Source organism: Ictalurus furcatus, chromosome 24 (genome assembly GCF_023375685.1).
Source record: "Ictalurus furcatus strain D&B chromosome 24, Billie_1.0, whole genome shotgun sequence".
Taxonomy (NCBI): domain Eukaryota; kingdom Metazoa; phylum Chordata; class Actinopteri; order Siluriformes; family Ictaluridae; genus Ictalurus; species Ictalurus furcatus.
The window spans coordinates 13400514-13415847 of NC_071278.1; the positions used below are offsets into that span (position 1 = coordinate 13400514).

At 37.4% G+C, this 15334-nt stretch overlaps 2 protein-coding genes across 3 annotated transcripts; one reads left to right on the forward strand and one right to left on the reverse strand.

Moving 5' to 3' along the window:
• Window positions 1-1062: 1062 nt before the first annotated feature.
• ppt1 (palmitoyl-protein thioesterase 1 (ceroid-lipofuscinosis, neuronal 1, infantile)) lies at window positions 1063-6199 on the forward strand. The gene is made up of 10 exons (XM_053613085.1): window positions 1063-1276; window positions 1557-1660; window positions 2874-2983; window positions 3126-3253; window positions 3350-3420; window positions 3593-3695; window positions 4529-4619; window positions 4812-4910; window positions 4993-5064; window positions 5266-6199. The coding sequence occupies exons 2-10, from the start codon at window positions 1564-1566 to the stop codon at window positions 5386-5388; spliced, it is 894 nt and encodes a 297-aa protein (XP_053469060.1). The 5' UTR covers window positions 1063-1276; window positions 1557-1563; the 3' UTR covers window positions 5389-6199.
• A 653-nt stretch (window positions 6200-6852) lies between these two features.
• On the reverse strand, window positions 6853-15081 carry cap1 (CAP, adenylate cyclase-associated protein 1 (yeast)). Of its 2 annotated transcripts, none has more exons than XM_053613083.1 (13): window positions 14955-15081; window positions 12160-12264; window positions 11848-11948; window positions 11662-11739; window positions 11417-11560; window positions 10943-11028; window positions 10745-10850; window positions 10404-10581; window positions 9615-9793; window positions 9361-9484; window positions 9126-9208; window positions 8202-8345; window positions 6853-8084 (listed from the first exon to the last, which is right to left on the reverse strand). In XM_053613083.1, exons 2-13 carry the CDS (start codon window positions 12260-12262, stop codon window positions 8001-8003), a joined length of 1410 nt encoding a protein of 469 aa, XP_053469058.1. In that variant the 5' UTR covers window positions 12263-12264; window positions 14955-15081; the 3' UTR covers window positions 6853-8000. The 2 variants fall into 2 exon arrangements, with proteins under 2 accessions (XP_053469058.1, XP_053469059.1); XM_053613084.1 differs by having other exon boundaries at window positions 12160-12278; window positions 14955-15057.
• Between the last annotated feature and the right edge of the window lie 253 nt (window positions 15082-15334).

Below are 15334 nucleotides of genomic sequence, written 5' to 3' on the forward strand. Positions count from 1 at the left end.
AGGAGTGGGGAAACTCTGGCTTTTCTTTGAGTTTGGGGCGCGTCAGTTAGAAAACATGGCGGAATCAGTGGACGCAACGTCTGTAGTTGACGGTAAATTTGTTGAAACTGAATGTTTACTCATCTCAGAAGCTGGTTTCAGTTATTATGTGTTTGGTATATGCAGTAATTATTAAAATACGATCTAATTGCTTAACATGTCGTTGTCAGGCTTTTTAATGTACAATAAAACAAGCGAATTGCCTGAAAAAAATATGATAGCATTGTACAATTACGATATAATAGCCTATGTAATGATAGCCTATGAAAGTTTACGGTGGCTTCATAAATTGATTTAAAAAAATGAAAAATGTAAACACACCTGGTGCACATTCTTTGTTCTTCATTTTCTAAAAGCTTGCCATATTTTTTGTAGTTAATTGAGAGAAGGTACATCGCCATCTTAGTGACGTCGTAATTACGACTTCCCCACTCGTAAATACGAACTTCCCAGGAGGACTTGAACGCACCATATGTTCGCCTACTGGAAATGACTTCATATTTTCTGAAGATTCAAAAAAAAATTCAGCCAAATGTTACAAACTTGTTATTGTTGCGCTCAAATGTTTACTTACGTTACCGATTTATTTGACTTTATTTATGGTTCTTTATACAGTGTGTTTGAGTGTAACGACTTTTAAGTGTTTAATGATTTTTTAAAATACACTAGCTAGCCTACAATCCTGCTTGAAGTACCACAACAGAAACGCATGTGATTAAGCTAACACATTTATATGACATATAATGTCAGAAAGATTTCGGTCCTGCGTGTTGTTGATGAATGCCAGTGGTGACGCTTTTACAACGTGAGTACGTATTCATGTCACCGGAAATCACTGTCCGAATGTCCGCCAGTGCCCGAACGCATGTACACGATGTACTGATTCACGACATAGGGAGCTAGGGAGTTGATTGTGACGCACCCAATGTGTACACACCCTGGATAAGGCGCGCTATATGCGCAGCCGGTGCACTGGGTAAACACACCCCGCTCTTCTTCTTCCTTGTTCGCGTCTTGGTCATGTGACTGGAGAAACAGGAAGTCTATGTTGTATTATTTTATACTCTGCGTAACACTGCTCTCTAACACATGTGGACTGACTGAACGTGAATCTTTTAGGTTTGCACCTGTCAGCCATGATCTAAAATACTGATGTTTTCCTGGCTACAAGGCGAAGGCACACCAGTTTGTTTCAGTACTGTAATATGATTCAGTGCTGAATTCAGGAAGTGAATCAGTAAGTATAAATGGTTTGGGGTTTTTTTGTAAATATTGCTCAGTTAGAGTACTGATCTCATCTATAAAAGCAAGAAAAGGAAGGAAACTGTGATGTATTTAAAAACTCGGTGTAGTACTTGAAGGAAAAAGTCTATGGCGATGAGTGACGTCATAACAATGCTGTGCCCTTATTTGTAGCCGGGAAAATATTTTTTCCCCCATTTTCTCTGTAGCATTTGCCCCTTGAGCAGTCACATGCTTTTCTGTAAATTGCTCAGTTGTGTTGTGATCCTCTGCAGACTCAACATGGCATCCCTGCTGCTCTTTGGATCACTGCTTTTACTCTCAGGAGCGGCTCAAGGGTCCAATAACTCCATCCCTCTGGTCATATGGCATGGAATGGGTAAGACCAAAACTGTGTTAAATATTAACTAATATAAATTAGGGCCATATGTTTTGCTACATCATTTCAAAGTATTATATAAGGTGCAAATGCATATGGTAATGGAATGCATTGATCTCTTGTATTACAATAAAGATTAATGCATTAATATACATCAGCAAACGATGAACTTATACATTTATACACCACAAGCAATGGAAACAAATTTATTAACACTTGCATTCTTATTTGTTTGAATGTTGCCTAATGTTGACTAATAAGCTGGGAGGCATAGTGGTGCAGCATTGCCACCTCCTAGCTCTGGGGTCTCGCTTGGGTTTCCTCTGGGTTTTCTGGTTTCCTCCTACTGTCCAATATATAAAACATATATTTATTGGTTTTATACATTTAACACACTGCATACATGCAACTAAATTTTTATCAAAAGCAAACAAATGGCAGTGTATAAAATAAAAGTAAATATACTAAGAAAAAAAATTATAAACATATAAAAATGTACAATCACAAACACCTGGCAGCATATTTTCACCATAGACTGGTCAAATACTCTGTGACTTCACACTTCAATGTCACTATTTTTGACAAAATCCTAAAACACCTCCCAAATGTTGTAAAATTCAGAAGCTTTCTTCCTCACGACATATGTAAGTTTCTCAAGAGCCAGACTTGATATTAAGTTTTTTAACCAGAGTCCCATGGAGGGCAACTAACATTCTTCCAACACAGGGCATTCGAGCATCTAGCTTGTAGTAGACATAGGTCAACCATTTTCCTTTCCCTACTGAAGAGAAAACAGTTATCTGCGACTAAACATATTTCTAAATGTTGATAATCAGCTGAACTCAAATCAGAGTGTTTACCGTTAAGCCTTACACTTAAATTTCACCAATTAACTGCCAAGAACAGATTAATTAAGGTTTTATTGCATAAGAGTTTGTTTGTTTATTCATGCTTTAAACAATCATCAGTCAGTACGATAAAATAATAATAAATATATATATATATATATATATATATATATATATATATATATATATATATATATATATTATTCCAGAGTATTCATGTAGATGTTCATACTTTGCTAATGTTAATTAATAATGTAAAGATTAGTGAAACGTACTAACTGTAAAGTGTTCTCTGTAAACAGTAAAGTGTAATCCAGTAAATAGCAGACCTGGCACACAGAATATTCTCAATCGTGTTTGTATAGGTGATAACTGCTGCAACCCTCTGAGCATGGGTGCTATAAAGAAAATGGTGGAAGAGGAGCTGCCTGGTATATACGTGCTGTCTCTCATGATTGGAAAGACTCTAAAAGAGGTACTCAAGTTAAATGTCATGATGCATTTTAGGGTTTCTTTTCTTACTTTTTTTTTAGCTTTTGTTTGTGTTTTAATGTAAAAAAGGAACTAATACAGTTTTAAAGTTTTTGTTTTGTTTTGCTCATTAATCTGTCATTCAGGACACAGAAAGTGGATTTTTCATGGATGTTAATGAGCAAGTGGCTTTTGCGTGTGATAAAATAGCACAGGACCCTAAATTGAAGGGAGGATACAATGCAATGGGATTCTCTCAGGGCGCACAGTTTCTGTAAGTAGTATGATACTGGAGACAATTCATGATCATCTGGAGTGAGAAGAAAGCATTCTGATTTTCTCTCTATTTTTGTGCCTTTCTTTTGCCCAGACGTGCTGTGGCACAGAGATGTCCTTACCCTCCAATGAAGAATCTCATCTCAGTTGGTGGACAGCATCAAGGTAGTGAAAAATATTTTATATATAAGCACAGTATGTATCACATTTCCAAATGTGATGTGTTGTTATACTGACATGTTACTTACTAACTTGCTCAGGTTTCATGATCATGTCGTTTTCATTTCATGTTCCTTTTCTTGGTTTCTCAGTTTTGTTGTTCTGCTTTGCTACACAGGAGTTTATGGTTTGCCTCGATGCCCTGGTGAGAGTTCTCATATTTGTGACTGGATCCGGAAGGCACTGAACTCTGGGGCCTACACAGATTTAGTGCAGAAACAGTAAGACTGTGATTTTATTCTGCAATGGTGACAGTTTTACAGCCAGTGATATTCTTGGCCATGGAAAATCTGAGTTGTCTTTTATCTTTATATAACAGTGTGGCTGAATTAACGCATCTGATTGGTCAGATGGTGTTGATTAATTGTCTCTAACAGCAGCTCTGACAGTAATGCTGCCTGTAATTCAAATCACAGGGTGATATTAATGCACTCGTTCTAATATTTTATCATTTCTATAGTAACAACTTGTATGCTGGATGCTTCACATAAACTAAACCTAATAATAAACAGATTTTTTTAACAATGCATAGTTTTTTTTAAAAAAAGTGATAAATGTATAGTTGGTGATATGGTAAAACTTTGTTCAAGGAGACGTTTATTTAACATTTATGCATGGAGTCTCCACTACTGTCAGTGCTTTGTAATGGTCAGTAAGTTTTCCATCTTTCGAAGGTCTTTTCACTTTCTGGTTTCTCTGTAACAAGACAAGCTGTTGTTTTTTTTTTTTGTCTTATTAACTAGAAGAGAATGAAAAACAAAGAGGCTGGCAGGTGTATACCTGTTATAACATTAGTGATGACATGATATAACTTATCTTGCGAATGTTACACCACATTAAATGCAACAATAAACACACATGTCCATCAATACATTTTTTAAAAATTGTCTGCAAAAATGCCGTGTTATATGAGGAATAAAACACGTTGGGACATGCTGTTATTGGAACATAATAAACCTGAGGGATAATAAACCACCCCATGATTATTTTCCTATAACAGCTTGACCCCAAGTGTTTTATACAGTACTTAAATGTGCACATTCTTTTGTTTTAGCTTGGTCCAGGCGCAGTACTGGCACGATCCACTCAACGATGACTTGTACAAACAGCATAGCCTGTTTCTTGCTGATATAAATCAAGAGCGGGTATGTCTGTGTTATTCATCAAGAGTTGCTTAGAGCATCTCGTAGTCATGTTTTCCAAGAGGAATACAAAAGAATACAGAAGAATTATCAATAATGAATTGTGTTATAAGTTGCAGGTGCTAGGTTAATGATCTGGTACATGAGATTAGAACATATCTGATCATGTCTGTACCTCATTACCTTTTCTTAAAGGTAGTGAATGAGACCTACAAGAAGAACCTCATGACTTTGGAGAAGTTTGTAATGGTTAAGTTTCTACAAGACACCGTTGTGGACCCTGTGGTAACTGAGGTAATAAAAGGTCTAGCATTAAAATCTACTCATTAAAAGCTGAAGTGTTACACACCTTTGCTTACTTTACGTCCTCTCTCAGTGGTTTGGCTTCTTCAAAACTGGTCAGGCTAAGGAGACTGAGACTTTGCAGGAAAGTGCTTTATATAAAGAGGTGAGCATTGCACAGATGTCCCTTTCCTAAGTAAATGATCATTTGAACATTTCTGTCAGAGTTTCCTACATTTCTATTCAATCCATGATGAGAAACGTTCAAGCAGAAATAGGGTTGAGGCCCATAAGCTTCCATTCTACCTGTTTTGCAAGTGAAATTTCAAGCCAGCAAACCATCAGTGTGTCTTCTGATGTTTTGTAGGATCGCCTGGGACTGGCAGAGATGGATAAAGCTGGAAAACTGGTCTTTCTTGCTAGTGATGGAGATCATTTACAGTTTACTAAAGAGTGGTTCGATGCCAAGTTACTCCCATATTTGCAGTAATCCCCCCAGCTGTCTGTGTTAATAGCAGATCAGTAACAAGAAGAGACAGAACCGATATGCTCACATACCCTAATGCTGGATTACTTATGTATATCAGTTTAATGACACATTATGTACTAACTATAAATCAGGTCAATTTTATTGCACTGATGTTTTGCTTCCTTAAGCTGACCTGAGTGAAATCAGATTCACCTGACCCTTAACCTGAATTCATAAAGCTTCATAATAGGTCTTAAATTTGAGTTTAAACCTATAAACAGTAGAATGTTCTGTATCTTGTGTTCACGTGGTTGTAAACATTCATGGAAAAACATTTGGACTTCTCAGCAAGAGCAGATGAAAACGATGTAATTAAACTAAATTTCAGCCGGTCACAACATAATTCAAAGGTTCTAATCTTACTATAACATGGAAGCCTTTTAACCTAGAAACTTTACAAGGAAAGAAACAGCCTGCAATTATATGGCCTCAATTTTCACAACCAAGTGACTCTGCTGAATTTTCTGCTTGAAGTTTTTTTTAACTTACTAGTTTTATTTTTACATAAATGTTTTAAGACCCAAATTTCATTATTATTTTATATTATTATTTTACATTTTCAGTGAAATGTAAATGTAAATTTCAGTCAAATTATGCATCCCTGTTTCTTTCAAGCTTTTTTATTAAATGGGTTCCAGGTTCTGGTGGATCTGATTTACAGAACCAACTGATTTTTGCAAAGCCATCAGATTCTAATGTGAATGTGTACTTTATGTGAAGGCAATTAATAAAAACTCAAGTTTTACTATTCTCAATACATTTGTTTAATTGATCATTTGCTGATTTGGGCACACTAATGCTTTCAAAGTATTGCTGTTCCTATCAGTTTAAACTGCACTGCATAGCTATGGCTTCAAACATTCCCAAGCAGCTTTCCTAAACTGGTCCCCAAGCAGACAGGTACAGAAATGGTGAGATGGAGTTTGAGAGCCCCAGATGTGCAGATTTGTGGATTTCTTGGATGGTTTTGTAAATGTAATCTAAAGTATTTCTCTCCCTTTGGGAAGATTTTGACAGGCTGATAGCATCTAGGATCAAGTCACATGATAAAGAAGGAATTATATGGGTGTGCACTTTATTTGTGGTCAGGAAGCAAACCAAATGCTTTATTTGGTTCTGCTATCATAATGTTTATGTACTTTAAGTCTAATCTCTGTTCTCTTTTAGAAAGGACTTTAAGGGAATTTAATCAAACTTAGTGGTTTACCAATGATGACTTTCATTTTAGTGTACATCCCTTGATTATTACAGGTAAATGTTCAGTAAGAACTGATCATTAAGTTCACAGGACACACTATAAATCACATTTGTTCTTCTGAATCCTAAATTTGGAAACTTGGTTAGTGTAGCAATCTGACCTCCAGGAAATGACCAAAAAAATTTAAGAAATAAAAAAAAAATTAAAACCACAAAGTAATGACAGAATAAAGTGCCATTCATTTAAACCATTTTAATGTTATCTTACTCCAGTACTAATGAGCAGAATTAAAATTGTTGACCAAATAAAAAAAAACTAAGACAAATTAATAATAATAATAAAAAAAAAGAAATTTCACATGGCCTGAGTGCTATGAGAGGAAAAGACTTAAGATGATTAAGTAAAAATAATGGCTGATAAATCTACTTGAAACATTTTATACTGACCATCATAGGAAATAATTCAGTAACTAATTCGGTGACTGCTCAATTTGATGATACTGACATCTAGAGTCTTAACAGGAATTCTGCAGCTGCATTTATGCCTAACAATTTTTAAAGAAAAAAAACCCAAGGAGATCCCTACATAAATGTCTGTCCTTACTGTAGCTCTTATTTCCAATGATATCATGGAATGCTACTTTACAGTGCTTTAGGGAATGTGCTCTGTGCACCAGAATACAGTATGAAATGGAAGAAATATTAATGTATTATTACAATATCTTTTAACATTTCTTTTGCTTCAGTGGTAAGATAGTAAGAAAGTACACCAATAAGCCATTATACAATCAGTCACGTTCTCTAATTAGTCATCTAATTTGGGTGATGCCACAAATCTTGGTTTAAATTACCCCTAAACATAAAGTCACCATCAGTATCTGAAATGCTAGCTCTGATTTTGTCTGAGGAAGGAGAGTGTGTGCTTTAGTACAGATTTGCATATATAGAACAGAAATCACTAGGACTCCCTCACCTGAAAACAACTTCTACCCCCTGATCATGTAAAGCAAATTAAAAAAAAATGGTCAATTCATTATAAGAGCAAAAAATTAGACAAATTTACTAACATATAAAGAATATATGCATAATTTTGGCTGTTCACATTTTATTTTCCTTGGAATGCTTGAAAACAGCAAAACAACTTGATTGTTGGCAACAAAGGAACTGCTATTAAACAGAATTAAATGGAATGAAAAGTTTCATTATGCTGCATTAAGCAAACAGCCATCTCATTGGCTGAAGGAATGTTCAGCCACACCTCTGATTGGCTAATGAGGAGTGTGGACACAATTAGCATTTCAGTTTTGTTTGTGATTGGCTGGTTGGTCAGTCAGGTAGGCATTGGCAAAGGGGGTGGAATATCATAGGTGAGGCTTTTATCCTGCAATCTCAGTGGCTGTAGTCACCAGCTTCTTGCCATCCCATACAGTTTTGAATTGCTCAGGGACAGGGAGCTCAGTCTGGAAAAAATAAAAACAGAAAATGAACAATAAATTCATTTCATTTCATCACCACCTTGCACATTTGTATTTCTTGGGATTCCTCTTATTCATCACAGAATTCACTCAATCACTCACAAAGTCTCCATCTTTGCCAGGCACCAGCACATTCATCTCTGAACTCTTGGCACTGATGATCTCGCATGACAGCGAGCCCTGACTCAGGTACACATGGCAACCATCAGTCTTATTGATTGAAATGGTTGGCACCTTGCCCAAAACCTGCATGTACAGAAGACATTCAAATATGCAACAAAGACAACGTGCTATAACGTAAAAGGTCAAATAAGGCCGTCAAATAGAAAATTAGGACGGTTGACTCGATAGATTTAGCATCCAAATACATTTCAATATGAATGAAGTAGCATATAATTCAGTCACATACAAAATATTTATTTTACTATACTATGCTTTGTTTATATCACAAACCATGGTTATGCCTTCTCAACCAAAAAAGAAAAAAATGTCTTTGAAATAAGTTTGGTTTTATTTGTTTGCAAACACACTAATGTTTTCTTGTTAGTAACCTCTAACTGAACATTACAGTTTTAATGAGATCTCCATATACGCTTACCCATATATTTTCACTACACGGGGTATACCGTAACAGTGTTGTAGAACTAACAGAACATTACTGAGATTCCAATAAATGCATGACTGAAAAAAATGAATTACTTGCATAATAAAGTCACTTTATGACGCCTACTCGTTTGTTTTTATATCGAATTCAAAAATCAATTCAGAATTTAACAAAGGTGTGAAAATACAAAGGTAAGTAATATACGGTATACTCCATTCACACTCCTTTTCCTACATCAAGCAACAAGGGACATTTGTGCAAAAAAAAAAAAAATTAAAAAATTAAAAAATAATAATAATAAAGTTTAGGAATTGTGTTTCAGTAGATTCACATTTAGTGAATGAAAGTGTTACATGGTACAGCCCTAATTAAATGTGTTCCCTCTTTGGACTGAGCTGAATATGTACTATATACACACTCACCTGGACTTTAACATCCTTGCAGTTGATCATCTCCACAATACCCACAACATCATCAAAAACAAGGCCCAATTTCTTGCAGTTGTCTGCAGAGAAAGTGACATGGTATAAAAAAGAAAAATCAAAACAAAATGTAACTTATTTTTGTGCAAGCAACTTTTTTGGGAGGAAAAAAAACCCCCCAAACAAACAAAAAAACCTCAGTTTGTGTGAAGCGGGAGCAGTGCTGCATCCATACCTACAGTGATGGAGTTGATCTTTCCTTTTATCTGCAGAGTGCTGTTGTTGCACTTAAAGGCATAGACCACCTGTTTGAGCTCGGTCTCACTGATCACAAGGCCCTGAGCACCTTCATGGTTCTCCTATTAATTACATTGAAAAGCCAACAGAAATTGAGAAGTTGGAAGCAGGCAAAAAACAAACAAACCCTGATATCTCCTTAATGGCAGCAACGTTAATTCCGCAGATTTCGTGACAATTCTTCCCCCTTACCACTTTCCATTTTTTGCCTTCCAGCTCCAGCACTGGAGGCAGAGTGCGGGCTGGGGTAGCAGTGGCGGTTGGCCGGGGGGCTGCTGAGAAAGGTTTGGGTCCTGTTTGCACAGGGCCTGCCTGAGACCTCAGCTGAGGATTCTTATGGGTCTTCTGGGTATCAGACACATGCTTCAGCCCTGAATGTGTATTAAACAGACATGGGAGTTTAAGGCATAGAAAATGACCTCGACAGCTGTAAAATAAATAAATAACACCACAGTACTTTCATGACCACTTTGTTGTATCAAACAAGCAAATCCTCAGAACAATGAACACATTACTGCTGCTCCATTACTAGAGAGTTACTTCTCATTTGATTTATTAGCATTAGCTAATCAGTGTGGATGCTGTACTTATACAGCTGGCTTATCTGCTCCATAAATATTTCCATGATTGCTACAGCTTCAAAGTACATGCTGATAAAGACATTCAGAACCAAGAATGATTTTTAAAACCATTACTATAAACACACCACAGAGGTTAACTTGTAGTTATAATGTAGCTTTTTAAAATATATGTTTGTTGATGTAATTGTGGCATGTACCATTTCTCAGAATGACAATTGTAGCTGAATTCCTTTTCAAATTATTTTTTATAATAATAATTTACCTCACTTAATTTCTGTAAGCCAGCTACCTTTGAGTCAGCCTGACCTTTTTGTTTACAGCCAATATCATTAAAGCAAATCGGCTAGAAAATTAACATCACTCATAACACAGTATAGTAATGGGCTTTGACTAACTTTACCTTTAGTAATGTCAGCTCCCTTGTTGAGGGAAGCAAACAGAGCATTACGGCTGACGGAGCCTGCATCTCCACCTCCTGACTTCTCCAGATCAGCGGGTGGAGGAGGGGGGCCGGGAGGAGGAGGAGCAGCTCCACAACTTGGAGCAGCAGAAACTCCAGATGCTGAGGCAACTGGACCCTGTGGCAGAAAAAACAACAACAACAACAACAACAATAATAATAATAATAATAATAAACAACAACAATAAAAATATACCCTTAGAATGACCAAACCAAAAGTCAATAGCAAAATCATCATCATTATCATCAACAATAAAGATAGAACCAAGACCACAACTCACACTCTTGCTCCAGACCAATCCAGTGGTGTGATGTTGCTTTATGTATGCTTGCAGCTCAGTCCAGATTGACAAGTAGGCCTTGACCCAGTCCACATGAGTTTTGTCCCTATAAAATAAGGCACATAAGACTGTTAATAATTGATTATGAGTACAAAATATGGAAAATAAAATAAGTAAATAAGCCACTATAGTGCTTACTTGTCTTTGTAATCCTTGAGCACACGGTTTGTGTAGAACATGGCAGCATCCTGCATTTCCTTGACATAAGGACCAGGCTTAGGGGCCTAACAACATGAAAGAAAGAAAAAAAGAGGTCATTCAGCTTTTCTACCAAGATTTCATTATATGTAAATCTCAACATTCAGTTTCATGTTCAAGTGGAAATAACAGTAGAGCTAACACACACATTAATGATATCATTTAGCAACAAAAACTACTATAGTCTCATCTATATTACTGTCGAATAAAAATTCAAGACACAAATGCCCAAGCTACTAAGCTGAAACACTGAGCCATTGTCACCAGATCACAGAAAAAAACCATAGCATACTGTCTCACTATACAATACTTTTTTTCCCCTGCATGAATGAATGGATTGTTTCAAATCAAATACACACCGAGTTTTAGTAAATAACCATTCATACACACAAATGCCATGCTAACAGCACTCACCATGGCGACCCAGCCGAGGGCAGGCACACTTTCGCTGACGGCTGAGAGGTGGTTGAAGAACGGAGAGGAGCGGTTCTGCTCTCGGAACGACTGCACTTGCTGGATCACTTTAGACACTGGATCCAGCAGAGATGTCAGAACGGCCTAAGACCCCCACACATGTGACAAATTACATAAAATGAACTGTAACAAATCTGATCTTCATTTAATAAAACTCAACTTGATCATAATTCTTATTTACTTACATCAGAGGGTTTCTGGGAGCAGGAGGCCGTCAGCAGAAGCTGCCTCTGACAGGTGAAAGCTTGCTTCATCATATCAGCCTGCAAAAACAAATGAGATTACAGAATATTAAGCATGGCAGAAGAAACCATTGTAATTCACAAGAATTGTGGGTCGGAGGGTTGATCTGTAAGCATTGCTTTACATACATGCTTCAGAACATCGCCGCCTATCTTCTGACTCAGGGTGACGTATTCGGCAATAGGGCCTGAGATCAGAGCATCGTAGGCCTCAACGTATGCAGACACAGCTGTAGACAAAGAACAAACCAGAGTACAAAAGGATGTTAGATCATGAAAAAAAAGCACTGCACAGGCAATGTTTTTCATTCAAATTCACTGCCAACTTTACTTTCTAAAAACAGCCTGGGTTTGGCAGTCAGATGTCCTTTGCACTTCAGCAAAAACATGGTTTGCATTAGATCAGTAATAAGGAATGAGACGGTGTTTCATTTGCAATACCTCCACCAGCCGCGGAGCCACCTGCACCTCCAGTGCTGGAAATGGCCTCCAGGCGGCCAACAGCAACCTCCAACCTCTGCACCAGACTCGCCAGCTCAGCCATGCCTATCAGAGACGCACTGTTAGTGGAGAGAATATGAAACGAGTAGTCCAAGATCACTAAGTGAAAAGGACAAACCTTCACTCAAATATGCTATGACATTTGTTATTAACTCTTTATTGAATTACTGTTAACAATGAAGAAAACAATGTAAAGAAATAAGCAACAATCCCACAAGATCACCCTACACTACAGTTTGCAATATACAATGTTCCGACAGACTCCCGATCAAGTGAGACTGGATGTGTCACAACTCGTCTCTCAGAGAGAGAAAAAACAATTGCATACCTCATACTCTCAGGACAACAAACTATTACAAAACTATTCAAATGTGAATATAAAGGAATCTAAAACTTTTTTTTGATGAATATAAAGAAATACAACATTTCTGACACAATGTTGTCTACTATTGGGAGATTTCTGAGCAGAATCTTCCTTATTCAGGAAAATCTCTGGCATACATCTGTAAACCTAGCTTACAGCCTCATGCAAGAGAAACCTCATCTACCAATCCAAACGACTGACTCATTGTGTCCACTTGAGTGCTCCTGCACAGGAAAAAAACAAAAAACACCACAGGTAACCCAGGTGTGCCAACAATCACCTGATTCTAATTTGCTATTCCTTAGGGGAAACTCATAGCAATTATCTGTTAGCAAGATTACATTAACCAAGTGAGTTCTATATGCACACAACCAAGAGAGGATTTACAGTGCAGAGCACCAAGATACTGTGCCTCTCTGACCGATCAGGTCAACACAAAGAGAGAAGGAGAGGGAAATTGAGAGAATTTGAATGCCAAGGCAAATAACCTGCATACTTCCCTTTTGCCCATGCTCACCTGTCCAAACAGCAGAATCGAACGTTTAAAACCGTTCTCCCACAAAATACAAGTTCGACTCAGATGGTTCAAACGTGCAAGGAATTTATACACGCCCACTGGAAAGCCTGAATACCAAGGGGTCACCAGCACAAACAGGCCAGTGAGCCAAGTCAGTAGTGCAACTATTTATTTGGCTTTTAAATTAACTTAACGCACACCTGGTCCAAAAAAAAAAAAAGTTTAGAGCATCTCAGTAGGAAATGGTTATTTAAGGTAACTTAGTAGGAAACAATTGCCAAAAAATTTTGTTTTAAGACCATTAGCATAACAAAAAGCTGCAAGTGAACACATGCAAGTGTATGTTCCTAAAACATCTACAAAAACGGAAATACAAGTAGTATAACCTATTTGTATGTTTTAATCACAGTGTGATGAATGTCAGACAATGTCACCGATTTGATATCAATCACTGGGAAAATATACCTAGTATCAAAGCCAAAATTATGATGAAGTGACAGTCCTACCATAAAGATCTGAGGCAGATATTTTTACCCAGATATGTTTTTTTTTGTCCTGGCAGTTTACATATGCACAGGACTTAACTCAAATGTGGTTCCTATTTACAATCATTGCTCAGCAATAAAGCACATGGCTGGTAACAGCAACTTTTTCCAAGTAGTATCATTGTGGTTTTAGAAAGCACACATGACTCCACTGTGATTACTCTAGTCCTTTGTATTTTTCCCCTCAAGATCTTTGTCATGGCCTGAGAAACGTCCTCATAGACAGCCCAAGTCATATAGCTACCCTGCAGGTTTTTTATAAACACTTGTACCTACCCACAGACTATTAGGATACGTTTCATGTGGACTCCACTGTGTTGTTTAAGTAGCAAATGATTAATTTTGGCCTAGCACATCATCACATAATAATGACTATAACTTCAGAATGAACTGGAAAATCAGATTAGTGTTTAAATGTAAGAACCTCATTCGATTGTGACCCATAAGCCCCCTATGTGGATCACATCCAAGCATTTACTCAGTCATCCAATCTATCAGAAATGATTGGCAATATAAATATTGCCTTGGACTCAAAAGGCTCAGGCCTAAACTCCCTAGGTTATAATGTTCACTACAAAACTGTACATAGTTATGTGCTGATGGTTTAACAGCCTCAGGGTTGAGCGCATTTGCAAAAGACATGAAGAGAGAAGGCTACAGTCTAGTGTGGACAAAAACAGGTCATTTCTGCTTTAGTCTTGGGAGAAGTGGGCCAAGTTACATCCATTCTTAGAGCAGGCTGTGTGAGTGGCCACATTCATTCACTATAGTGTTCAGTAAAGATTTACAAAAAGTACATTACCCTGAGGGGCTGATATTAAGGAAACTACTAACAAATGATAGTAAACAAGATTGAGGACTGTGGATATATTACATGACTGAACAAATCCTTTTAGAAAACTCACTCGCTCACTCTCTCTCACACTCACACACACACAGTACAGAAAGTGCAGCACATATGAAGGCTGTCTCTCTCTTGCTATTTCCTGGGGCTGCGGATCTGCACAAACAGCAGAAATGTAACACCAACAACTTTCTTTCCAGTGAAATACTCTGATTTATGATTGCACATTCGTTAAACGAAATTAAACATCATATTTTGACTTAACCAAAAAGAAAAAAAAGACCAGCTGAGCTAAAAATACGCCTAAGCAGCTCTCCTTGCCGTGTCACCGCCTGTAATCTAACGGCTGAAAGCCGCAGCGCCGCTTTGTCCTGATGAACAGATTTATACCTTCACAGTCCAACAACATCGATTTATTATAACACAGGAATGACACTTTAAAGCATTTCAAACTCATTTCCCTACCTTCGCTTTCTGACAAACGTTAATATGTTTCAAGCAAGCTTTTTTCCCCCTTTCTCTCCAGCCCAGTGGGTGTGTTTGGTCTCTCAGTTCCGTATCTCTAGTCTTCCTGTATGCAACAGAGTTCCCATCAGCCCCCGCGCGCCATTTCCGCCCCGGCTCAACAACACACCGTTCGACTTCCTTATAAGGGCAGAGGAGAGGAGTGCTGAAATAAAGAAAGAAGAAATAGTCAAGCAGGAAGGACGAAAAAGAGGGATGACAGCAGCACAAAAACACAACTGCTGGAAGATATAGAAAGGGACATTATTTCCTGAGTATGCGTTTTTCCACAGCAGAAATAGATGGATGGACTTGAGTGGGAAACATTATCATACAAAACG

Excerpts from the sequence above, each read along its gene's own strand:
- cap1 (XM_053613083.1), bottom strand. The coding sequence starts at position 12,262 with ATGGCTGAGCTGGCGAGTCTGGTGCAGAGGTTGGAGGTTGCTGTTGGC. Across the intron at positions 11,740-11,847 it reads GCGGCGATGTTCTGAAGCAT|GCTGATATGATGAAGCAAGC; the intron begins GTATGTAAAGCA and ends TTGTTTTTGCAG. Across the intron at positions 10,851-10,942 it reads CTCAAGGATTACAAAGACAA|GGACAAAACTCATGTGGACT; the intron begins GTAAGCACTATA and ends CTTATTTTATAG.
- ppt1 (XM_053613085.1), top strand. The coding sequence starts at position 1,564 with ATGGCATCCCTGCTGCTCTTTGGATCACTGCTTTTACTCTCAGGAGCG. Across the intron at positions 1,661-2,873 it reads GGTCATATGGCATGGAATGG|GTGATAACTGCTGCAACCCT; the intron begins GTAAGACCAAAA and ends GTGTTTGTATAG. Across the intron at positions 3,254-3,349 it reads TCTCAGGGCGCACAGTTTCT|ACGTGCTGTGGCACAGAGAT; the intron begins GTAAGTAGTATG and ends TCTTTTGCCCAG.